At 56.6% G+C, this 24476-nt stretch overlaps 7 protein-coding genes across 7 annotated transcripts; 5 read left to right on the top strand and 2 right to left on the bottom strand.

The window, feature by feature from the left end:
- Positions 1–1914: 1914 nt before the first annotated feature.
- Positions 1915–2879, top strand: QBC33DRAFT_523399 (uncharacterized protein). The gene is made up of 2 exons (XM_060426631.1): positions 1915–2274; positions 2351–2879. Exons 1-2 carry the CDS (start codon positions 2129–2131, stop codon positions 2430–2432), a joined length of 228 nt encoding a protein of 75 aa, XP_060287562.1. The 5' UTR covers positions 1915–2128; the 3' UTR covers positions 2433–2879.
- A 798-nt stretch (positions 2880–3677) lies between these two features.
- On the top strand, positions 3678–5702 carry QBC33DRAFT_523395 (uncharacterized protein). Its single transcript, XM_060426630.1, has 2 exons — positions 3678–3869; positions 4292–5702. Exons 1-2 carry the CDS (start codon positions 3845–3847, stop codon positions 5407–5409), a joined length of 1143 nt encoding a protein of 380 aa, XP_060287561.1. The 5' UTR covers positions 3678–3844; the 3' UTR covers positions 5410–5702.
- On the bottom strand, positions 5676–6311 carry QBC33DRAFT_523392 (uncharacterized protein). Its single transcript, XM_060426629.1, has one exon. The coding sequence runs from the start codon at positions 6244–6246 to the stop codon at positions 5716–5718; it is 531 nt and encodes a 176-aa protein (XP_060287560.1). The 5' UTR covers positions 6247–6311; the 3' UTR covers positions 5676–5715.
- Positions 6312–7362: 1051 nt separating this feature from the next.
- QBC33DRAFT_575431 (ARM repeat-containing protein) lies at positions 7363–10691 on the top strand (the record flags this gene model as incomplete). The annotated part of the gene is made up of 3 exons (XM_060430826.1): positions 7363–7827; positions 7882–8000; positions 8051–10691. The coding sequence occupies 3 exons, from the start codon at positions 7363–7365 to the stop codon at positions 10689–10691; spliced, it is 3225 nt and encodes a 1074-aa protein (XP_060287559.1).
- Positions 10692–14680: 3989 nt separating this feature from the next.
- QBC33DRAFT_150147 (Rho-type GTPase-activating protein 1) lies at positions 14681–18800 on the top strand. Its single transcript, XM_060422160.1, has 4 exons — positions 14681–14886; positions 14960–14990; positions 15184–16515; positions 16577–18800. The coding sequence occupies exons 1-4, from the start codon at positions 14812–14814 to the stop codon at positions 18433–18435; spliced, it is 3297 nt and encodes a 1098-aa protein (XP_060287558.1). The 5' UTR covers positions 14681–14811; the 3' UTR covers positions 18436–18800.
- Positions 18801–19542: 742 nt separating this feature from the next.
- QBC33DRAFT_591486 (uncharacterized protein) lies at positions 19543–20381 on the bottom strand (the record flags this gene model as incomplete). Its single annotated transcript, XM_060431648.1, has 2 exons — positions 19543–20192; positions 20258–20381. 2 exons carry the CDS (start codon positions 20379–20381, stop codon positions 19543–19545), a joined length of 774 nt encoding a protein of 257 aa, XP_060287557.1.
- Positions 20382–21634: 1253 nt separating this feature from the next.
- QBC33DRAFT_510869 (uncharacterized protein) lies at positions 21635–24265 on the top strand (the record flags this gene model as incomplete). The annotated part of the gene is made up of 2 exons (XM_060425795.1): positions 21635–21916; positions 21989–24265. The coding sequence occupies 2 exons, from the start codon at positions 21635–21637 to the stop codon at positions 24263–24265; spliced, it is 2559 nt and encodes an 852-aa protein (XP_060287556.1).
- Between the last annotated feature and the right edge of the window lie 211 nt (positions 24266–24476).

Raw genomic sequence — 24476 nt, 5'->3', positions numbered from 1 at the left:
GCAACTTGCCAGTTTCTCGGGGCCAACTCTGACACCTGAAATGAGAGCGAGAAATGTGAAGAGTCGGCTGTTCCACAGCTGCCGGTAAAGGGGATCCGGTAAAGGGGATTATCCGTGTAATACTGCGTGATATTCAACACAACCCTGCATGCATGCATGCATACTCCTGCGTATACATATATAGTACGGATAGTTGCTTCGATAAGCCGCTGTGTGTATATTTGGTGTCTATTGTCGTTGAACAGGCTGTAAGTGAAACGGGCTGGAAGAGGAAGGAGTTCGCGTGACGCTGCGTTGGCGATGTTGTCCAACACAACAACCTCCTGAGTGATGGCATGATGCAGAAGCCAGTATAATTGATCGCAGCTGCAGGCGCCCACCAAATCGTCCCATGTGATGAGCTTTTAGGGGCTTGGCTCGAGAGCCATTACTAACCGTTGGAAGGGTAAGAAGATATTTTCGAGGCCAAGCAAACGTGACCATGCTTTTATATGGCAAAGACCTGCCAAGAGTTGAACATGTCGTACCAACTTCTTGGAGGACGCTTCCAAGGAACCGTGCGCAGTTAGCACTAGCTAAAGAGTTCCTGATGGCAAGTTGTTTTCCGTTGCAGTCGAGTGAGGTCCACTTGAAACATTTGTGAACCAGATCTAAAGGGCATTTCGTCGAAGGCTATAATTGCCTTGAGCTTAGACGATCGAAGCTATTCACAACCCACTACCCTGTCCCAAGATTGGCACAGGACTGATTATCCACAATACATGGAGGCGTGCGATGATGCAACAGGCTAAGGGCTGCAAGGAATGATTTAGCCAAATCTTGGCATGTTTTAGCCAAATCTCCGCCATCTCGATCCACAACGACCCTGAAGTAATACGACAAGGGGTCCTCTCGAGGTTTCGCTCGCTCTTATCGGGGTTCGGTGCTCGGTGCAATGGGAGGTTGGGAGATCAATGGGGCAACTTGTACAGTACAAAACCCCCTTACGTAACTGTCGAGTGCCTGGTTTGAGCCTCAATTTTCATGGGTTGGAGATGAACCTTGACTTCAGAACCTGTGTCAAGTCCGAGGCGAGACAAGACAAGACCGATCTTCCGAAGACTCCAATGCAGCAAAAATAACATCGCTGCCTTTGAATATCCTGTGCAGTATGATTAGGTAGGTACCTAGGTACCTATTCATAATTCTCTCGGTTTAGGCAAGCCCAGCCGATGCGGCATAACGTGCGTGGATCGATGGACTGGGGATAAACGTACGGAACTATTCTAGAAGACGCCGAGACGTCGGGGATCCAGGTCGGGTCTGAATCGTGATAAAGAGACACAGACGCAAATCAATCGACGACTTCTTACTGGCCCAGCTGGGCTGGAGAAATCATGAGCAGAAACAGTTCTGACCGCCGGTCTATCGAAACCGGACTGGCGTCAAAAGCTGTCCACTTTTTTCCTCCTCAGTCTCCCCTCTCCCCCACCCAAGACGTCCGCGGAGCTGGATACTTCGCGAGAAGCGAGACGACTTGGAGCACCAAGCTGTCGGTCCTTCTCCATCCTGCCTTTCCGGCCCCGCCATTCGCCATTCCGCCCCAATTCGCCCCATTCGCCCGCGCTGTCACTGCACATAGTTGTGCAAGGTTCAGGGCTTTGCATAAATTCCAACTCAAGATCCTTGGCAGGGACCCCGGGGCCTCACTACAGTCGCAGGAATCCGTGTGGGAAGAAATCGCTCAAAAGGTTGATCTTCATCACAGTGGACCAGCCACTAGTATCCGTAGGACTGCCGCCCCAGTGGGTGGGCGTCTTATTGCTCACTCTCATGTCGGAGAACGGCAAATGACGGCCGCCCTTGGTGTCGATGCCACCCCTATATATTACCCACCTCACCTCCCTCCCATGGGGCTCCTGTCTTCTCTTCCCACCTCTTCACTCGTCGCGAAGGACAGTCTAATACTCCTCGTTTTCTCCGACTATTACACTGCCTACTACCTATCGTATCGATCCAGAAAACGAAACCCTCACAGTTTCTCGTATTTCTTCCCCTTTAAACCCTATCGTCAAACCTACTCCAGTCGCGTGCCTACCTCGCACAACACTTCCGCCGCTCCCCTACCTACCTCTATCCAACATACAAAATGCCTGTCTCACCAGCATCTCCTGCTCAGCCGCAAACTGCCGAGGAGGCTAGACTCAAGGCTGCATTGGAAAGGAACGCTCTCAAGTTCCACATCAAGACAAAGAACGCCAAGTGGGCTTGCACTCTGCAGGACAGAGCCTCATAGTGGGTGATCTCCCCGTCTATATAATGCCAAGCATTTGCCTTGAGGAAACGACGGCAAGAACTGACCGTTTACCAGCGAGAGACAAAAGGGGTCCCGGACTAGCTCGTCTGCCTCGGTCTCTACAACAGAGTCCACTTCCAGCACTTCTTCGAATTAAACAATAGTTTCTGCTGGAGTGACGCAGTCATGAAACAATAGTCATGCCTGACATGAATCTGGCTTCGATCCCACGACTAAGGAAACCGGGTGGGTGTTGGAACAGCTACCAGGGTCGGAAGTGACGGCCCAGGGCTGGTGGATGGGGAAGATGCAGTGTTGCGCTTGTCAGGCTCCATCTTCTCGTTCACTTCGGGCACCCTTACGAGTTAACGAATTTGGCTTTTTGCATTAATGGAGGGTGGCGTCAACATATCGGGGTTGGTCCCCCTAGAATTGTATCGTAGCGAAAAACCTGATAGAGGCTAAGGGAGATAAAAAGTCCTCGTCTTAGACCATAGACCAGCGGCATTGCATAGCATGCGTTATCTTACTCGCTGGGGAAAAAGAAGCAACATCCCAATCCCGACATTTCCGCTGCACTACAGCGAATCGTGTGTCCCGCTGTTGGGGGTCTGCTTGTGTGGGTCGGATGGGAACAAGACGGAACAAGACATGTCCACATCTGATGGATCGCCGAACCCCACGCAATTTGCCGGCACTTCCGACTTGATTCTTAGCGGTGCAGTTCCGCTCGCCGTGGAGTCTGTCTGCACACTCTTATATCTCTCAGGAGTTTGTCTAGCAAAAGCTTGTCGGCCCAAACCGAGGCTTGAGATGGCTTGATGTGCATGTTGACACCTTATATTCTCATTGCCCACCGAACTCACCAAAGTGTTCCTTCGGACCCGTTGGAGCCCTGCGGCGTGCACACTGGTTATTCCTGATTATCACGTTAGCAGTGGTCTGTTCCGAGCTCTGTCCCGGCCATATGGTCCATGGTAGCACAGCAACGGAGGAATATTGAATATTGAATATTTGCTTGGCAAGGCTGTTCCCTAAAAAAAAAAAAAAAAAAAGGTCATAGTTTCGGTGGTTGAGAAGCCTACTGTTGCAACCAGAATCTCTCAGCCAGAGAAGCAGTAACGCCCGGCTACCTCGACAATGCTTGTACTACTGTTATCAATGGCTTGCCATCCCCCTTAATGCTGGGGAAAAGAAAATAAAATAAAAAAAGGTAGTGAAGAAGAGGAATATGTACTGTTTCAAATAATAATAAAATAAGATATAATTGTCCCCCTGGACCTACGCAATAAGCTGAAAAGCCTTACGTTGGCGATTGCGTGAGTGGTCTACGTCACGAGTCGCCCCAAAGGAAGCCTTGCCCTTGGTCGCAAACAAGCATGGTTCAAGGAGGGGCTGCCACAGTAAACCTTCGTTCGGGTTGCACCTAGTTAGGTCCATGCTACATAGCCGGGCGCTTCCCCCAACTTCACCTGCATGGCGGGGCGGTCGACTCTTCTAACTCCTTCCCTCAACCTCAATATTCCCTTCTCCTGGGATACACAGCTGTGAACTCGGCTCCTGTTCACAATGCCTATGCCAATAGCCGCCAAAGGTTAGTTGCACTCTCGCACTCGCACTGCTTTCTCGCCTCGCATTTCTCGAGTCGTCTTGACGACCTACCCCACGTTGCCCAGGCTCCATGCGAATCACAATACTTGCCTCTCCCTTCCTCATAACCGCCCGTTTTTGGTGGCGAAGACGGTCATCCGACCACGCAATCCCCTCTTCATTTACTCGGGGCAAAGTCGGGCCTTGTTGAACTTGGACTTCAAACCTCAAAATCTGGTCATTTGTCTACTTTCCTTATCTGAAGACCAGGCTCATGCGCTGGGCAACACTTACACTGTCAACCAACACACACGCCCTCGTTTTTCTAACCCCACTTCTGCCGCTTCACGAACATCTTACATTCCGTCCAACTCCGCACCTTACCTCCAATCATGCCCCCCGTTAACCACGCTGTCCTTGCCTCAGCTGGCGTAATCGCCCTATCGGTGGCCGTGGCAGCCGCCATCGCTGTCTATGAGTCCCCCGAGCTCCGTCGCATGGCCGACGACCTCCGAAGGCGCATCGCCATCGCCCTGCACTCCATGGGAGACGGCGTCCAACCTCCTGCGCGCGAACCACGGTTCAACCGTCCCGAAGATGCCGATGGATTCTTGCAATCCCGAGCCGTGGTCGCGAACGAGCCCGGAGTAGACGCTGATGACGAAACCCGCCGCAGACAGCGAGAGGAGCTGATGTACTGGAATGCTGTCCTTGAGGAGAAGAAGACAAAGGAGCGCGGCGAGGTAGGACCAACACACACCTCTCCCCCGGCTCATTCGCGGGCCTCGTCATTTGACGATTTCCTACAGCGAGACTCGAGTGCGGAGCAGGGTACCTATGTTTTCAACACCGGAGCGCAGGTTCGGGACGACAATGTTGGCCTCTTGCGGCGGCGTGGCGGTGTCGAGGGAGTCCGGGGACTCAACGCCTCCATCTACGCAAACCCGTTCGCCGACGAGAATGGTGTCGACGATTTTGACGATCAGCTAGCCACGGAGCCTCATCCGCTCTCCCCCGGAAAGGACGAGACGATGTCGGTCGACATCTACAACGCCACAGAGGCTGCCGCTTCGCAGACTCTATCTCCACAGCCAGTACCAGAAGTTCTCTTCGACTATGATGCCGGGCTGCCGACGCAGGACGAGCCGGAACCGGCCACTTTGATGGATCGTGAACTTGCCCAAGACGAATTCATGACTGCCGGCCAGGAGGACCGGTATGATGCCTATGCCTCCGTCCAAGCGTGGGCAAATAACTACAACAATAACTTCAACCCTGGCTCCTACTCTCCCCTTCCCATGTCTCCCCCTGCACCGCTCTCCGAGCCCGACATCGTTAGCGAGGGGGCGCTTACGCCGGCTGATTCGGCATCTCTGGCTGGCTCTGGCGAAGATATTGGTGACGACGCGGCCTCATCGCGGGCAGGCGAGAATGGCCGTTACTACGACGTAATAAGCGAGGACGAGGACGGAATGCCGACGCCCGTCAGCTGGACCGAGGTCGGGAGTGTGGTCAGCGAAAGTGAGAGCGCGGTGCATGCGTGAAAAGACAGGACGTTCGTTCGCTCTTGTTGGGAACGAGATACCCCCTTCAAGTATTCGGGTTAGGCGTCATAGGATAGGCGTTGGGTATTCGTTGTCGTTGGTTTTCCCATGCTTTGGTAGGTAATCTCCATAACCCCCAGGACTGCAGGGATAATATGATGGACGGAATCCCATCTGGAGTTGGTTACACTGTGTTCGCCTTAGAACAGGAGGCTCGTAATCCTAACCTGGCGGCGTCATTATCGCCCATTTCCTAGACACTGAAATTAGACCAATTTATGTTATTTCAACGATTGAGCTCATCATCTACGTCTGAGTGGCGTGGTCTGTTGTATCCCCCTGCTTCTCCTTCTCCTTGTCCGCCGCCAGCTCATCGTCCCTCTTCAACTTGTCCACGTAAGCTTCCCAGAGCTCCCCGACCGGCCTTCCAAACAGGCCGGTCCAGAACTCCCGCTCCTCATATCGGTGCTCCCTCAGCCTCTCGTTGATCCTCCTCACCGTCCCCTCCCCGAACCTCCCCTCGAGATAGTCCAGAAAATACGCCGTGTGCTGGTACCCGCCATCCCAGCCCGCGCCCGCCTCCCGCCGCCAGTGCGGCGGGCCGAGCCGGCACCGCAGGCGCACCCAGTCCGCGACCCCCTCGACAAGCCCGCCCGGGCACGTCCCCAGCCCGTTCCACTGGTAGCAGTGCACCAGCTCGTGCGTCAGCACGCCCTCCAGCTCGGCCGCCAGGCGCGACGAGGGCCGCACCCCGGCCACGTACCCCAGGGACAGGTGCACCTCCTTGTGGTGCGACGGGTCCAGCTCCGTGCCGACCGTGTACGCCACGCCGCCCATGTCGCGCAGCACGAGCGTCACGGACCGCGTCGGCGGGCAGTGCCACCGCCGCCGCCGCGCCTGACTTGCCGCACCCGGTGCAGATGGTGGCGGCGGCGGTGACTGGTACAGTTGTCGCTGCACGCGCCGCACCGCCTTCGCTAGCACGGCGCTGGCGTTGACGGCGGCGAGGAACTCGGACGCACCTGCGCGCCCTAGGTCGCGGATCTCGAGGCGCAGCTTCGGCTGTGGGAGGGCGGGATCGTCGTCGTCATCGTCGTCGGAGGTGTTGTTGTCGACGACGGCGACACGCGATGGGCTTTTGGGCCCGGAGGGGTGGGCGCTGCTGGCGGGGCGGCCGGGGGCCGGGTCTGGGCCGTCCGGCTCGCTGGGACCCGAGTCTGGGCGCGACTCGGCGGGCTCCGGAAGCGGCGTGGTTTGGGGCACAATAGTCATGGGGACGGCGAGGTTGTTCATACGGAACTGGAAGAGGTCTTTGTTTCCGAGTTGGGCGGACTCTTTGGCTTGTCTTGAATCACAGCTTCATATCACATCCTGATATGCTCAGGGTAGGAACGGAGTACCTCAGCTTCCATTCCCCATTTCTACAAGGTACTTCCTTGTATCGTGGGAGACCTACACTAGATGGCGGGGCAATCCAATGGTAGTATACGAGATTCGGGGAAGTACAAAGTAGACTGCTGCCACTTTTGGCGGAACAGGTACTTTAACGGGGTACTGATTACTGTTCGCGGGGCCAGGATCAAGACAGGGGTGTGGGGTGGGTGTGGTTTCGGGTTGCCCCGTGCGCAAATATGCTGGTCAACAAGGAAAGCGCTTCCCATCTCGGGAATATTTTGTTGTCAACTGCGACTAAACAATCCCAAAACCGGCGCGTCATTACTGTAATTCGCATCTTTTGCGAGGGTTTCTCATCCCAACTAAAGGCCGCGCACTCACATCACGTTCGTTGGGTCAGTCTTTTCAGTTCCATTGCCGCGCGACGCCCCCAATTTCCTTTTTTCCCTTCTCCTTTTCTTCGGCTGTAGCTAGTGTTTTGTTTTGGGCGGCTCATTGACATTGCTCATTGCAACAGAGACTCGACGCTTCCCGCCCAACTCCTCTTCGCTGGAGGATATGGCGGACAAAATCAATGATAAGCAGGTCTCGGACCTCATGGCTTTGCTCCGGACCGACGCTTCGATTGATACGAAAGTCCACCACGTTACAGCCATCAAGTCCGGCATCAAGCAACATAATGTCCCCGAAAGCACCGTCACCCTGCTCTTCGAGGCGCTCCGGACCGCCTCTTCGTCGCAGCATGCCGTCCTCGTTAATGCCGGCTTCACGGCGCTCAGTCATTTACTCACCCGACTATCACGTCAGGAGCCGAAACTTCTCATCAAGGAGGCTCCGCGAACATTACCGCTCCTCGTCGAAAAGCTCGGCGACCAGAAAGACAAGTTCCGGGCCCTCGCATCCCAGTCATTGATCACCCTGTGGAATATAGCACCTGTGGATGTCGAGCGGTCGGTGCGGAATATTGCCATGGCTGGAAAGAACCCGAGGGCTAAGGAGGCTAGCCTGCAGTGGCTACTCCAGGTAGGTGGAGGACTTTGACCTCTGCTGAAGAAGACCCAACTAATATCTGCGAAGACGCATCAAGAACACGGCCTACAATTTCGCAGCTACGTTCCCACCCTAATGGAGCTACTAGAGGACGCAGACGGCATGGTCCGCGACACTGCTAAGTCCACTGTCATTGAGCTGTTCCGGTATGTCAAGACTGCTCATTCGAGCTGTCGCAGCGCTGACATGTGAACAGGAATGCACCCAACCCGGCCAAATCGGACTTGAAGAGGCAACTCAAGACCTTCAAGGTGCGACCCGCCATCGAGCAGGCGATCGTGAAGGAGCTGGCGCCGACGGCTTCGGCACCGCCTTCCCAGCACGACGATGTGCCGGCATCCCCAGCGCCAGTGCGACTGAACCTCGCTGCGAGCGTATCGTCACTATCCAGCGAACGGCCCATTACCCCCATGACCGAGATAGAGCAGGTCGAGCCGATTTACATCAACACCCAGCGGGAGCTCGATGACATATTGAGGGAGATGCACACCTACTTCGAGGGGAGAGAGACGGAGCAGAATTGGTTGAAGCGAGAGGAGAGCCTAACTAAACTGCGAAAGTTGATGGCTGGCAATGCTGCGACAGACTTCTCCGACTGCTTCCTCGCGGGGCTCCGTGCCCTCCTAGATGGCATCATCAAGGGCGTCACATCTCTACGAACCAGCCTGTCCAAGGAGGCATGCAGTCTCGTCCAAGAGATCGCCAACACCTACGGGCCTGGCATGGACCCAATGGTCGAGCTCCTCATGCAGACTTTCATCAAGCTGTCGGCCGCAACGAAGAAGATCAGTTCCCAGCAGGGCAATGTCACGGTCGACGTGCTTATTGCAAAGACGTCTTATAACTCACGGATGTTGCAGCACATCTGGGGCGCTTGCCAAGATAAGAACGTCCAGCCGAGGACGTACGCGGCAGGCTGGCTGATGACCCTGATCAACAAGGAAGCTCATCATAAGAGCCACATCGAGCACGCGGGTGGGCTAGATCTGATCGATAAATGTATCAAGAAAGGCCTCGCGGACCCGAATCCTACAGTCAGGGAACGGATGAGGGCAACATACTGGAGATTTGCAGGTATCTGGCCAGCCAAGGCGGAGGCGATCATGAGTGGACTTGACTCCACCGCTCAGAAGCTGTTGCAGAAAGACCCCAACAACCCCAACTCGCCGAAGAAACCGGAACCAGCGGCCCGCCCGGGACTTGGATTGTCGAAGAGCACGATGGGATCGTCAAAACCAAGCCTCCGCGAAGCTATGCTGGCTCAGAAGAAGGCATTGGCGAGGGGGAACCTCCCCGCACGCCCTGGCTCGGCCATGGCACAATTTTCTCCCATGAGAACCACGTCGAGCTCGTCTACAGCATCCAGCTCCTCGACTACTACAACGCGACAGCGCCCCGAGTCGATCCTTGCTGCTGCGCCGGGTGGGTTGTCTGTCGCCCCCATGCGACCCACGAAGAGGCGGCCAGAGATGGCTGCTCGGCCGGCCACTGCGGGGCCGTACTCGGTACGAAGCCATGACCAGCCTTCGGCGGAACATGCCAGCCCCCCGGCGAGCATCCGATCTAAGGCGGCTGTGACGCCCAAAGTCATGACTGCCTCACCGAAGCGTACGACAGTTCAAAGGACAAGACCAGGCCACACCGCGACTGCCAGCGAGTCCAGCCTCCCTTCCCCGTCGAGGTTGGTCACCAGCAAATCGGCTCCCTCGCCTCGCGTTAGCCCTGCAAAGCCCAGGCCCGCTCCTCCAGCCGCCACCGCCGCTGCCGCACCCAGCAGTCCTACCCAAGCGAACGAGGACTTTACATTAGTCGTGCCTGCCGTTGCTAATATCACAGCCGAATCTCCTGAAATCTCATCTCCCCCCAAACCAGTGGTAGTAATAGTGGATGACGTTTCGTCTCCGGAAACGCCGTCGAGACCGCTGCAGGTTTACGAAGACCCATTCACAGATGATCAGGCAACGCCAAAACCTACCTTCACGGGGCCTGTCCTCGAAGATAAGCCTGTCAATGAAGACGCCGGGAACCTCTTGCGGCAAGACGCGGAAAGCGATGGTGCAAGAAACCCGGTCTTCTCGCCCGAGAAATCGAAGCAGAATTCCCGTTTGCTAGACAGTGGCATTTCCAAAGTCAAGCAGAAGACGCTCGACGTTCATGGATTCCGCAAACTGCAGGGCATTATCCGGGACAACAAAGCCGTCTTCACGGACGACAAGTTCGACTCTCTGCTCACGGGACTGTTTGGGTTCCTCGAGTCTCCCCTCGCCCAGCTAACCCCCGAGAAGGCCCAGGACGTAAAGGCGCAAGTCCTCGCGACGATCAAGCTCCTCCTAAAGAGGATGCGGGACAACTTCCAGCCACACGTCTCGCGCGGCCTCGAGTCCATGCTGCGTAGCCGCGCTAACTACGACGGCCGGACGCACATGGTGAGCGGCCTGGAGCTGCTGGCCGACGAGCTGGTGACGCTGGGCGACGCGAGCGAGATCACCGTCGTGCTGACGCGCATGCTCAGCGGCACAGACGCCGCCGACGCGCCCGGCAGCCGGCCGCTCAGCATGGGCCTGCACGTGCTGAAGGAGATGGTGGACGCCAAGCCCGCGTTCGTGCCCAGCGATGCCGAGCTGGGAAACCTCTCGGGCCTGGCCCTGCGCTGCCTCGACTCGCCCGAGTCCGGGGTGCGGATGGACGCTGTCCAGCTCTGCGTCGCGCTGCACGCGAGGGTCGGGGAACAGCGCTTCTGGGAGGCCATGAGGGGCATCAAGGACGACCCCAAGAACTTGATAACCTACTACATTGTCAAGCGGCAGCGGGAGGGGCAGCCGGTGATGGCTGCATGACGCCACGACTCGGGCGGTCTCTGATGGTGTGACATATCCCCTTTTTTTCTTTCTCTCTCTTCCTTTTTTTCTTCTATTTTTGGCGAACCCGAACTCGGTTACCAGGGAGTTGGAGAAAAACAAAGAAAAGGGGTCACGGCGTATTGGAAGGTGTTTTTCCTCCGGTAATAGTGTGCGAACAACAGAAACAAAGGGGACGGGAGTGGGGGCTGCCGGCGAACCATAGACCTACCGGCGACGGACGGAAGGGCAAAGGTATCTGCTGTCGATCATGTACGTGGGGTTGGGGGGTGTGTGTTTTAAAGCGCCAGCATGGAATATGTCGACTCATTCGCATGCTGCGTTTCCGATATGTTCTTGTAATGAAGCCCGTACCCTTTTTCTCCTGGTTTTCGTCTTCCATTCGGCCAGCATTCGAGGTCATTTCCTCTCCAATACAGCCGCGCGATGGCTTTGATAGGTATTGTCAAGAGCATCGGTATATATGTATACGCGGGCCATCTCGCTTGCACTCTCGACATATTAGCTGTATATTATAATCCCACGCGCAGCAGCTCATTCCCAGGTATTCTATTGCACATACCCCCCACCGTAACCCCCCAAACTGGTTTTGACTTTAATGTTTACTGTCGCCTATAGATTGAGCTGTGTCATGTGGTGGGAGGGAAGTAGCTACGAGCAAATGACATAGTAGTAGCAGCGGGATATGAATATGACGACGCGTATGAAGCAGAGTTGCGTGTATCTCGACGAATCGTCATGGCCAGCCCTGCGGCGACGCATCGGCAGTTCAACTAGGCCTTGCAGGCCAGCGTCTCACGCGACGGGAAGCTGCAGGCAGGGCAAGGACCTGATCTTCGCTCATTAATATCTGCGATTTGGGTTGCGGAGATACCTATGTATTGCATGTATGTACTATATAAGTACCTCGCATCCTTCCATCCTACATTAGTCACTCGCACACGGCCTTGGTCGGGAACACATTTGTTCGCCCGCCCTTCCAAGGGCTTCGACGCCCGGGTGATTGACCGCGGCGAGTGCAAACGAGACATGTCGCCGCGCGTGGGGTTTCGGCAACCTGGCATGAATGTCGCGGTGTGACAAGACGGTGCAGACCCCTGGGGACGATCATTTGTGTGTCTCCATGGGGCCAAGGGGGGAAGAGGGAGGGGATCTCTTTCCTGAAGAGAATGTCCATCGCATGGAGGGATGGAGGGGATGGTGGTAGGTTTCCCGGGCTCGACTTGGAGCAGGAATGGAAGAAGAAATATACAGGGAGTTACATCACAGTTATGCAGATAGGCGTTTTAAGTTGGCGCAACCACATGCAGCAGAGCACATGGCCAGGTAAATGAAATAGACTACGTACGCCTTGCATGATCAACCCGCCGGTGCAGAGTGCCATCGAGTCTCTCTCGCCCGCCGCTTGCGAACGGGCTTTCAGGCCGTCTGCCGGGTCCACCTGTCAATGCGGCTGGGAGGGAGGCTCTTCTCGCGCCGCGGTATGTCCGTGACATGACGGGAATGGGTCCAACAACGCCAGCGGGTCGTTGTGCGTCCTTGTCAGACTCGACCGCCAGCTGCTGGAGATTAAAGGAGCCTGCAGCTGAATGTTTCCGTGTGTTGGGCGTGTCAAGAAGGGGAATACAGCATACCAGCTTACCAGGAGTGGAGAGCCTCTCAGGGGGGAGGAAGCAGATAAACAGGCAGTCAGTTTACTGTCAGCACCGGGTACAAGCGTGTCCAGAACCGTTACTTTGTTGGAAGTTTGGTTGAGAGGCACAGAAAACGATACGTACATCGCAGTGTGCAGTATGCAGGGCGCGCGGTGGCGGCGGCAAATGGGGAACGCGATTACTATGGTACTGCTACCATGATCCTTGCCTCGATCCAAAACCCGAAGAGAGCTGGGGGAGGAGGAAGAGGAGCCCTGAAACGAAGGCAAGGTATGTACAGTAGTGTACCTAGTGCAGGTACACTAGCAGATTCGCAACGGGGTTTGCCGCCACGTTGATCAAGATGGATAGATCCTATCTAGGTAGCTCATCGCCTCGGAACAAGGCGGGCATAAACCGAGTCGAATATCGACAAGGGCAGTGAGGCAGACTTGGGCGGCGCCTCCCTGGGCCATAGAAGGGGGTGTTATTATCACGAACTGGAGGATCGACCTCATGGATGTCGATTATGCGGATAATTCATCAGCCTAATATTCCCACTACGACTAAAATGTACCACAGTAGTAGTAAAAACGTGTGCTCGCAGGCCACAGTCAAGCCCGCTAATTGTTTTGAGAAGATTCAGGGATCTCTCACTCGGTGGGGCCCACTAAAGATGAAACAGAGCGCTATTCTGTGGTCTTGCCCAAGACTGTGGCTGGATGCACAGAACGCCCAATTCAATCGCGTGGATGAGAGAACCGTGGCTGCTGTACCTGCAGGGTGGATGTTTCTGTTTCGAGCCTTCTCGTAGCATCCAGGAACCATCTCCCTAGGTTGCGGTGCCAGGTTGCAGCCTTGCTCGGTTGGGATCAGCTCGGTGTCATTACAGAAAACGGAAAACACCTCCCGTGAGCAGAATGGAAAAGGATGCGGGCCCTTGTTTCTTCTTTTCCTTTGTGCTGGTTTGGTTCTTTTTTTCGTTTTATGCTTCAAAAAGAAAACAATCCCCGGGGCTGGATCGATGGACCTGAGATCAATCTCGTCGGGAATGCCAAGACCAATGAAGAGTAGTATTTGAGTAGGAAGGAACAACCTGGCCTTGCCCAACGTAGAAATGATAGGCATGCCTACAACGCTCCCTCGTTCTACGCATTATTACGCAGTATCATCAGATACAAATTTGCAATCGAACATGATCTATTCTGGGCGACCGCTTAAGTAAGGTACATACTTTCCAGGTTGTTGCACAGTGTCGAATACTCGGCTTGCCATTTTGTGCATCCAGCCTCCAGCCTCGTACGAATAGGTAATTGCCTTAGCTTTACCCACCACCTGATAGTTTCAGATGAGGGGGATGAGCGAGAGTGAACAGGTAACATGAAGTGCTGTCGTATTCACTGCCAACAGATATACTACGCTTCTTGTAGTATCAGCCTGCCTATGGACTACCATTGGCTAGGCTAGATTCCAACATGGCCTCTTCTGTTACAGTGCTGCTATTCTGGACAAGGTCTGACTACCACAGTACAGAAGTGGAGGTGACACACTAACTACCTGGAGCTTACTGCTTACTGCTTAGTCTGTATCGTCAACAGCGCCTACCCCAGTTCCGAAGACACTAGAAGCGAAGCCCCTGTTGAGTCCCTTTGCATATCTTTTGATGAGAGGGAAACGGTGCCGGACCGCCCAGGGAAGCCAGAAAGTCCCCACACTGAGCTGCAGCGCGTTTCATACGCATAGCTGGGCCAATTCTGTCGACACCACTTGTTTGGACTTGATCAGGTTCTGCAAGCTGGGCTGCCTGTCTCCCATTCACGCTTGCTATTATTCCCTTGTATGCATTGTATCCAGCTTACATACCTTACTTGGGCAGCCAAGGGTGTCTGAAAGGCAATCTTTTCTCCCTTTACATTGGGAGAACATATTTTTCGGTAGAGGGATACGAAGAGCGACTTACATAGTGGCATGACTAGTCAGGGTACAGGTACCTAGGTAGGTATTCCACAATTTCACAATTCCTCACGGATCCGCAACCCCCCCAGTCCTGCATCCTGGCCTGCAGTTCCCCCCAGGGCCTCCACAGCCAGTGCTCACAGACCACAGACCAACGAACGAACAGCGGCCGGCCAAGCCAAGTCCCAGCCAGGGTCAAAGGACCACACTTCATCAGACGTCGTGCGATTCGACTTCTGCTGTTGACTTCAACAACGTCCTGCCCTCCGGCTTCTCATCCCTCCAACAACCACCGTGCTCCCCGGCCAAACACCCACCATTGCGAGGCCACTGCCTCGACTCGAGCCGTCGCTGGTTGGGAGAACCTCATTTTCCATGTCTGGCCCTCCACACCACCTGCATTTGCCTTCTCTTTCATGACGCTTTTCCGCCCTCCCGTCCCGATCCCCACAGCACGTTGCTCACCTTAGCAACTCGCGCTGATAACCATACCCAAATCCATCAACGAGATGACAACCATGGACGACTATATGGATGCCCCCATGGACGCGGAGGATGTCTTTCCCTGCAAAGGATGTGGAGAGGTATGTCTTCCATCACTGACTCTACCAGACACCAAGATCTGGGCTGAATGCTGACATGGCTTGACCATTCCAGATCCTCGAGGAGGGAAAAGCCTTCGAGCTCGGTAGGTCTATCCTATTGCGATGCACTCTCTCTTGTTGGATACTTACATCACACCTACATCCACGTCATTATGCTCAATGCCCTGCCCTCGAATCACAGCCTAACCTACTGCCCCTTTGTATTTGCTGCATACGCCCTTTCTCCAACAATGTTCGCCCCAGAGTCCAAGTTCCGCCCTGCTAACTATGCCATAGCCGGAAACAGATGGCATCTCGATTGCTTCAGATGCAATACCTGCAACACCCTCCTCGACTCCGATGCAAACCTCCTCCTGCTTGGCGATGGTTCTCTCATATGCAACAATTGCACATACAGTTGCAGCGCCTGCGGCAACAAAATTGAGGATCTTGCGATCCTCACCGGTGACCAGGCTTTCTGCGCAACCTGCTTCCGGTGTAGGAACTGCAAGAGGAAGATCGAAAATCTACGATACGCCCGAACATCACAGGGGATATTTTGCATGAGTTGCCATGAGTCTCTCATGGCAAGAAGGCGGAAGAAGTCCAAAGCTGCTGCCCAAGCCAAGGCACGGGAGAAAGAGGGCTCGCCCATGATCAAGGACAAATCTCTGCCAGCCTTGCCGCCGAATGCCATACCTCCCAACGCCTTCTCCAACGACCTCGTAAGCCCTGACTCGGAAGCGCCCACCGAGCTGTCTCCCCGCCCCCGGCCCGCTTACCCGAGGCACGACTCGTCCAGGAGCAGCTCGAGACCGCCTCGGTCCCCCGAGAGGCCTGTGGATTCCGCGAAGGATTCCTCCCTGGTGCCCCCGGCAACTGGCTATCGGAACAATCGCAATTCCTCCATCATATCGGGAGACATGACCAGCGCGGATGCAGACAGTTTCTTCATCCCTGTTGCCCTAGACCCAAGCCCGGCTCCTACGCCCACCCCAAGGTCAACTTCTGAGGGCTTGGCCGATGTGAGCAAGAAAGCAAGGGACAACAAGGACTATTTCAGCATGTCAAAGCATGGCTCGGCATCCGAAAAGAAAACAGACTCACAAGCATCCACCCCTCACATAGCATTCCAGGAGAAAGGGAGGAAGATATCCTCTGATTATGAGAGTCCTCAGTCGGAGCGACCTGCCCGCAAGCTATCGAAGAGGAATGGCCAACCCAAGGCTTCCCCTATTCCCGGCGAGGATCGCAGGACATCCAATGGCAAAGTTCAGACAGCCGCCGACGAGTTCAAGCTCCAGGATGCTCCAAAGAGCAAGAAGTTAGTCAGCACAAGGAGCAACACACATTCGCTTGTCGATGCCGAGAACTCGGCATCGACCATGTCTGGCAGTGGTAACCCACGGAAGGAGAAGGATCTCCCGCCAGCCCTCTCAAAATCCGACTCACCTCCGCTTCTCAGTCCCCCAGACAACGTTGCAACACCTCAAAGCTCGCCAGACGCCCGCTTCAGAGACGACGATGAAGTTCGCCCATCTCTAGATTCCCTCCACTCTAGCCGATCAGATATGCCTAGCTGGCGATCAATAGCTCGAAAGGAGCTCCCTACGGGCGCCTCCTGGAACGGTAGGTTTCCGGCTCTCTGACACCATTCTGAGATGCCCCATTGCTAATACACCGGTGACAGTCAATGGCAAGCCCACCTCAGGTTCAGGCCCACCCGCGAGGCCGGCAACTGCAGGTGACGCGCTTTCTGCAGCAAGCCCGGGCGTTTCTGGACCAGCGCCTCCAGAACGCAAGCTGAACGATGCTTATATGCAGCCAAGAGCACCTCCGCAGCCTCCAAACCACACCCCGAAGGAGTCGTTAAGTTCTTCGGGCGAACCGCCGTCCCCGAAGGTGTCACCGAAGCTTCCTCGATGGAGCAGTGGTGGGGACTTCAGCCTGGACGAGGATATGGCCAGAATTCTGGGCACTGACGAAGGTTCGTCGTCGATTCTACGCCGTGTCTCGAATGTCGTCAGGCATGGTCGGAACAACAGTACCGAGACGGGCAACAACCATGTGCGGATCGGCCATAGCAGGAGCGTGAGCGAGACGACTCGCGCGACCGTCTCACCTCGTTGGCCGAAGACGCCAATTGCCGAGAACGCCGGTCACGCTCATGATATTAGCAGTCCCATCTCTTTGTCTGGTGGCGCCGGAAATGATCCCGCCTTTTTGAAGCGGCGACTAAGAAACTCGGAGCACAGAGTCGCCGAGCTCGAGCGGCAATTTAACACCGAGCTGGATCTGAAGAATCTCAACAAGAAGCTGGTTGAGAAACGGAAGACGGTCTCGGTGTTGGACACCCAGACCGAGATTATGATTCGGCAGCTCGAGGTCCTTGCCGGCTATGTCGAGCGTGCCAAAGAGACAAAGCAGCCGGTCGATCCCCGAGAGCTGGAAGAGTCTGCTCTAAAGGACTTTGTGCAAAAACTGGACAAGCTCAAGCAGACCATGGCTGCCTCCATCGAGCAGCTGCATGCGGAGAAAGACGAGTTGATCGAGGAGAAGAACCATGCGATTGCCGACCGAGACCGCGCGCTCCTCGAATTTGAGCAGCTTTCCTCCAAAAATGCGCAGCTGGCGGATCTCAACAACGACCTAACCCACCAGATCCAGGAGCGCTTCAAGTCCCACATCAGCTCCGAGCTCAAATCCCCCAACGGTCTCGGCATCTACGGCCACGCCAAGGGCATGTCGAGCGCATCGACTCACCTAGACTCGTCGAGCTTCCAAGGTGCCCCCTCCCTGGTCGGCACCGACGTGGAAGAGCCGGTGCTCGAGGGCCCTACGGTTGTGAATATTCGGAAGGGCCAAGTTCGCAAGTTCAACTGGAAGAAGGGGTCCAGCAAGGTGGCGCAGAACATCACGAAAGGCATCAACCGTGCTGCTGTTGCCTTCCAGCAGCAGGACCAGCCGCGACCGCACCAGGGACTGACTGGTGACAGTATTGGCCTGCCCTACAACATGACCATGACTCAGGTCGAATCCCCCGTCTCCCATGGTCCTTTGTCCCATGGTCCGCTGTCACATGGTCCGCTTTCCCATGGCCCCAACGGACAGAACCGAGTGACGAGCGAGTCTGCTGCAAAGGGCTTTGGCTTCTTCGGCAACAAGAAGCCGGTGGTGAGGTCGGTGACGGCTACCAATGTTTCCACCCCGGCCATCGCCGAAGCCCCATCGATCCTCTTCGGGTCCGACCTAGTTGAGAGAGCAGACTATGAGCGGCGCCAGATCCCCAGTGTGGTGACCCGATGCATTGAGGAGGTCGAGCTGAGGGGCATGGACATTGAGGGCATCTACCGGAAGACGGGCGGCAATTCTCAGGTCAAGATGCTCCAGGAGGGATTTGACAAGAGCGAGGATTTCGACATCTCGGACCCGGCCATCGACATCACAGCTGTCACGAGCGTCCTCAAACAGTACTTCCGTAAACTCCCTGTTCCTCTGCTCACTTTCGAGGTCTACGAGCGAATCCTCGAGTCCAATGGTACGTGCTGATTGTTGCGGAACCTGTGAGGCTTTGGACTTTGCTAACCATATATCTGTAGCCATCCAAAACGAGACGGAGCGTTGCAATCACCTGAGGAACACGGTCAACATGCTCCCCCAGAAGCATCGCGATTGTCTCGAATTCCTCATGTTCCATCTTGCTCGAGTAGCAGGCAGAGAGCGGGAGAACTTGGTACGGAACACATCCCCGCAAATCCCCGTCGATCGCCGACATGGTTGCTAACAAGTGAATCAGATGCCGCCCAAGAACTTGGCCGTCGTCTTCGCGCCCACCATCATGAGAGATCACAGTCTCGAGAAGGAGATGACAGACATGCACGCGAAGAATCTTGCAGTACAGTTCGTCATAGAACACAGCCACTCTATCTTCTCCGAGGCTTAGAATACCGATTGTGGCAACCTTCCTTTCCTTCTTCTTCTACTTCTTTTGGCTGCCGGTACCGCTTCCCAACGACCAGGCTAAACACCACCATTTGCGTGGAATACGAATTCACCTCAGCAAGGCGGAAAGGTACAGCTTAGGCGTTACTGAATTGTGTGGGGCTCTTGTAGGAAATCGAACATGCTCGACGGGTTTCACGGGCAGATGAGGTCAGGCCGCGATCGAACCGTTTGCTTTTTGGCACGGTTCCGGGGTTGGCCCTTTTTTCCTTTGCGAACATTGCGTGCCTCCTATTCACACAGTCACGGTCTCGTATTTTTTGCTAGGAACGTTTAATGATATCCCATGCTTCTTTGCTTCAGAATTTGGCCTGGGAGGGATTTCCTATGCAGTCTTTCATTGGAGTCTCTGGTTCTGGTATCGGAGGGCGGTTGTCTGGCGATGACTTCCTCCTTGTCCAGTGCTGGAGGCGGGAGAGGGAGGCGAGACGGAGGCGGGGAGCAGAAGTTGAGTGCTGCGTTAGGGGTGGGCATCTTTTGAAGGATGCCGACAATGACATAGCCAGCAGTAGAGAAAGCCACTTAAAATACCAAGCAGTGTCTTTGAGGCTCAAACGCATGCCCTCTCTGGATTCCCGTGTGTGATATAAAAGGCAGAAACTTGCATGATCAGCAGGGATAGCCTTGAAGAATTCCCAGTCCCAGCTCCACCGCCTAACTCGGCCCTCCAACCAACCTCTTCACCTTATCCAACAGTACGACGCTCTCCCGCCCCAACCTCCGCTGCCCGTTCCTCCCCGGGACCCTGGCCTTGGCCATCACCCTGCGATGCCGTTCCCGCTCGGCGACCCTGCGGACCCGCTCCTGCTCCCGCCGCGCCCGCTCCGCCGCCCGCTCCTCGGCCTCCTCCCTCTTCCGCGCCGCCTCCGCCAGCTCCTTCTCATAGCCGCCGCCGGGCCGCCGGCGCGGGTTCCCCCGCTTGCGCGGCTCGCGCGGGCCCAGGGGCCTCGCGTTCGCACCAAGACCCGCGTCGTTGGGGACCGCGCTGGCGGAGGCGCCCGCACCGGCGTCGTCGCCGGCACCGGCACCGGCACCGCCGCTGCCGTCCAGCATGGCCTGTCGCTCTGGGTGGATTTCAAGCTCCTCCTGCGCCTGGTCGGCGTCGTTCGTCGCCGTCACCGTCGCCGCGCCTCCCCCGGCGTCGGGCCCGCCCTGCGACTCGGCCCCGAGCTCGGTTGTCGGGGGTGGCGGCGGCGGGGCGGACTTGTGCTGTTCCTCGGTGAGGAGTTGGTGCTGCGCCTTGATCTTGGCGTACTTCTTCTTGACCTTTACTTTTTCAATCAGGTCCTTCTTGACCCTGTCGACTGGGGTTCGCACGATGTTAGATCCAAGGGAGCAGACAAGGGGTATAGCAGAAACTAAAACGCACCTTTCCTACGCCAGGGCCCATCGGGCAGGTTCTCTGGCCCGACCCTGAAGCCGTGCTTGGCCTTCTTGGCAGGTAGTTCCGCACTCGAAGCCTCTGGCTCATCACGGGTTCGCTTGGTCGACATGACTGCAAGACTTTGTTTGAATGCGCTTACGAGCGATATACTTCACAGGCAAGGCAAGGCAAGGCAATGCACCTGGAGGAATGAACTTTTTCTGCCGCCGTTTCCGCCCGTCGGTAATTGAGAAGGCGGTGTAGGTAGCGGTGGGGGGTTAGGCCCACCCATGCCCCACCCACCTCTTTGACGTATCTTCGTTAATTTAGGTATGTACCTCCTGCACGCCGACGCTGCTAATACAGTATATGGAGGTCAGGAGGTCAAGTTAGCCGATAACGGTATCGATTAGGCTCGGGACTCGGTGAGTTTTGCCCTCTATGTCCCGACCGTGTCTTCCATTCCAACCTGAGGGCATGCGTAAGTGCCTTCGGTAAGTACCTAAACTCAAATGCAAAGACACTCAAATGCAAAGACACAACCTTAAGCAATGCCGAAGTCGGAGATTTCAGGGACAGCTGAACCTGATTACAGCTGCTCTCTTTGGGAGGCCAACACACGCAGGATGAACAACTGGCACGTCAGGGGTTTGACGCCCTGGGCGAGTTGGTCAGGCATGCCGCTATAATTGGTGCTGATAAAAGAACGGGTAATGGTGGAAACCTTGTCGGCCCAGCAGGGTTCCAGAAAGGGACTGGATCAAGTTGCGGATCCAGGTGGAGAAGCCTAGAATGGATCTTGTGCCACGGCCCACGGGCGTCACACAGTCACGCTCGTCAGCTTAGCTCGCCACCAACCAACAGCCAGGCACAGCTGGCAGATGTAAATAGCTCTCGTCATTTTGCTCCTCCATGACTAGCCATTCTCCCGGCTACATAACCCACGTACCTAGACATCCATCGGTCGAGTTGCGTTGTTGTAATTGTCCCATTTAAATTTCCGAAAAGGCCTGCTGGGTGGTGACGCTCAATGACAACTGGCGGCGCCCATTACAAGAGATGACGAGGTGACTCCCAACCAACAACGCCACCTCCGAGAAGTGCCGACCGCCCCATGTTTGCCGCCAGACAGACCGAGGAGATATCGCTGTTTCGGTGGGACAAAGAGAACTTGCAAGGGGCACGGCCTCGCCATGCAGACAGACATCCCGTCCCCGTCGTGATCCCCATCAACGCCTCATACGTCCGATATAAGAGATCGTGAGGCAGGAGCTCCCTAGAAGCTCCTCCCAGAGCTGCGCCGAGATTGTTCCCCAAAACTGGATCAGCTCGGCGGGAAAGCTTTATAAAACCGCCCCGAGTCTCCAGCTGTAAAGGGCAAACATGCCCATGTTCCAGGAGCACTTGGAGCAGGTCGACCCTGCTCCAGACCCAAGACACGCCGGGCATTCTGACCCCATCCCAATACGCTCCCCGACCAACCTTCCCCTTTCCCGGAAGCTCTCAGAAGAGAGCATCCGAACGGAGCTCTGTGATGGCCCAATTCCCGACAGTCCGACGAAGCCAGAAACACCGGATCAAGATTCAAACACGGTTTCTGACCGAGCCGAGCTAATCGAGCGACTGAAGAGAGGGGAGAGCCCGACATGGATCCCCAACCGCCATGTAAGCCTTGGAATAGAGCAGACAGTTGCGATTGGTTTTATCAATAGAAAGTTCCCGCTAACAGATTGGTAGCTCGAGTCTCTCTTCCACAACGGCGGGCCCCGTTCTCCCACTCGGAGTCCTCGACAACCAACGGCTACCTCGCCGACCCTCCTGCCGCCGGCAACCATCACTCCCGAGAAAGCAGACGCTAGGAAGCAGGACTCCGAAGCAGACGAGAGGTTACAGGAGGGACTTGATATCGAGAGGCCAAGATCTGCTCTACACCGGGGGGATTTCACGCATAATGAGTCGTGTCTAGACGACGGCGTTGCTCAGGACTCAAGCCAGAGGAACGGGGCGGGGAACTACCGGTCAGGGAGCAGTTTGTGGCTCGCTACTTCGCCCCCGCGACATTTTACACCGTTCGACTTCGAGCGGAGACACGCGGCGCCAGGGAGGACCGAGGGATTCGTGTCGGGCACCTCGTCCTTGTCTTCGTCCTTATCGCAGAGCTTCGCTTACAAGGCCCCGACAAGCCCTCTGGTCCAGTCCGAGAGCAACGATGAGATAGACCTGTCGCTTCCCATGAACAATATTGACATTGCCACGAATAGCGCCCAGAACGCCCGCCGGCATACCCTGAATTTCTTGAACTCGACACCATTTGTAAGCCCTGCGTCAAACCGGCAGAGCCCCCTTCGAAGAGAAGGCTCCTACGCCTACCAGGCCCACCAGCCTCGCCGATCCCTCACCTCTACTCCCAACTTTTCCCTGACCGGTTCCTCGCCACAAACACCCGCCTTTCTCCGCTCGAGGCACCCCTCCTTCAGCTCCGACGCCTCGCCGCTGCAACACGCCTCCATGGTTGGCTCGTACGAGGAGAGCATACTCCGGGGCCGCATGTCTACCACCCCATCCAAGCCCCTAGATTTCATGGCCCAGATCGGCGTCTTGGGCTTGGGCAAGTGCAAGGCGAGCCTAAGGTGTCCCGCACATGTGACCCTGCCCTTCTCGGCCGTGTTCTACAGCTACGCCAGCACGTCCCATGGCAGGACCAAGATGGAGGAAGGGCCGAGCCCGTACGTGGGCCAGATAGACCTCGAGAACGGCCTGCCAAACCCGGAGGACGATCAGCGGGCGAAACGGAAAATGCAGAGCCGATACCCCGAAAGAAGGCCCGAAGACACCGACATGCACCTGGAAGAGAGCATGCTGGACGGGCCGGAGGCGGACCCTCGTACGGCAGCCAGGCATAAGCGGCGCTCGAGGTCGCCCAAGGCACCGCCGGGGGGCCGGTATCGCATACCCGAGAAGGGCCAGCTGCAGATCATCATCAAGAACCAGAACAAGACGGCGGTCAAGCTGTTCCTCGTGCCCTATGACTTGGCGGGCATGGAGCCAGGGACCAAGACGTTCATCCGGCAGCGCAGCTACTCCTCCGGCACCATCATCGACAACGTACCCGACCTCGGGGACTCAGGCACGGCGGCGGCGGCGGCGGCGGCGGACCGCCCCATCCTGCGGTACCTCGTCCACCTGCACATCTGCTCGCCTGCCAGGGGCCGCTTCTACATATACAAGAGCATCCGGGTGGTGTTTGCGAACCGCGTCCCGGACGGCAAGGAGCGGCTCCGCAACGAGGTCACCTACCCGGAGCCGCGGTTCGCCCCCTACAAACCCGTCCGCGTCATGCTCCCGCCCGCCACGGCCGGGCCCCAGCCTGGCGGGCCCGGCGCCATGCTCGCCGCCGAGAAGGCCTTCAGGAGGCGGTCGTCGGGCTTCTCGTTCGGCCACCACCACCTCCACCACGCGTACCCGTACCCGTATCCGCACTCGCACCAGCACCAACATCCCCATCTCGCCCCCTTCAGCGGCGGTTCCGGCTACGGCTCCGGCCCCAGCCCCAGCCCCGCCGCTGCAACGTCGCCGCTCTTCGGCTTCCCCGGCGGCGGCGGCGGTCCAGGCGACGCCCCCGTCGAGCCCATCCCCTGCGCCCTCTCCCGAACCCGCCGCCTGCAGAGCGACGCGAGCAGCGAAAGCGACGCCCCCGGCGCGAGCCTATATGCCCCCCCGCAGACGACCCCGTCGTCCCCGGCCCTGTCGCAGACCCAGACGAGCAGGTCCGCGACGGGCGGCGGCGGCGGCGGCGGCTACGGCAAGCTCAGCAGGGGCGACGTCGGGTACGGCGGCAACGCGTTCGCGCCGTGCCTCTCGTCGACGACGCCGTCGTCGTCGTCGTCGTTTTCGCCGCCTTCCGCCGATGGGGCCGTCGCCGCCACTGAGGGGCTGCTTTCGAAGAGGTTGCGGTCGCTTGGGGTGCAGGGGCGGCCTGTGGGGGAAGGGGGAGGAGGAGTTGAGATGAGATGAGATGAGTGGATAAAAGGGGGGGGGTTCTTATTCCCGTCTCTCTCTTTTGTCTTTTTCGAAACCTATGTGGTCTTGTAGGCAGGACTACTATGCACATAAATTTGCCCCCGGCTATTGGGGGCGTCCATGGTATCTTCAGAATACCGGCGTCAAGGATACCTCTGCAGCATTTTGCTGGATTAGAATTGGTCGGGTCGATGGGGAGTATTGT

The sequence above is a fragment of the Phialemonium atrogriseum genome, assembly GCF_030411735.1.
Source record: "Phialemonium atrogriseum strain 8032-3 unplaced genomic scaffold QBC33scaffold_2, whole genome shotgun sequence".
Lineage (NCBI taxonomy): Eukaryota > Fungi > Ascomycota > Sordariomycetes > Cephalothecales > Cephalothecaceae > Phialemonium > Phialemonium atrogriseum.
This window is presented reverse-complemented; position numbering and strand designations above follow the sequence as displayed.

Bases quoted from the DNA above. Each gene is read 5' to 3' on its own strand.
- QBC33DRAFT_523399 (XM_060426631.1), top strand. From the start codon at position 2,129: ATGCCTGTCTCACCAGCATCTCCTGCTCAGCCGCAAACTGCCGAGGAG. The intron at 2,275-2,350 runs GTGGGTGATCTC...ACCGTTTACCAG, and splicing joins CTGCAGGACAGAGCCTCATA to CGAGAGACAAAAGGGGTCCC.
- QBC33DRAFT_523395 (XM_060426630.1), top strand. From the start codon at position 3,845: ATGCCTATGCCAATAGCCGCCAAAG. The intron at 3,870-4,291 runs GTTAGTTGCACT...TCCTTGCCTCAG, and splicing joins TATGCCAATAGCCGCCAAAG to CTGGCGTAATCGCCCTATCG.
- QBC33DRAFT_523392 (XM_060426629.1), bottom strand. From the start codon at position 6,246: ATGGGCGGCGTGGCGTACACGGTCGGCACGGAGCTGGACCCGTCGCAC.
- QBC33DRAFT_150147 (XM_060422160.1), top strand. From the start codon at position 14,812: ATGACAACCATGGACGACTATATGGATGCCCCCATGGACGCGGAGGAT. The intron at 14,887-14,959 runs GTATGTCTTCCA...TGACCATTCCAG, and splicing joins CCTGCAAAGGATGTGGAGAG to ATCCTCGAGGAGGGAAAAGC. The intron at 14,991-15,183 runs GTAGGTCTATCC...ACTATGCCATAG, and splicing joins GGGAAAAGCCTTCGAGCTCG to CCGGAAACAGATGGCATCTC.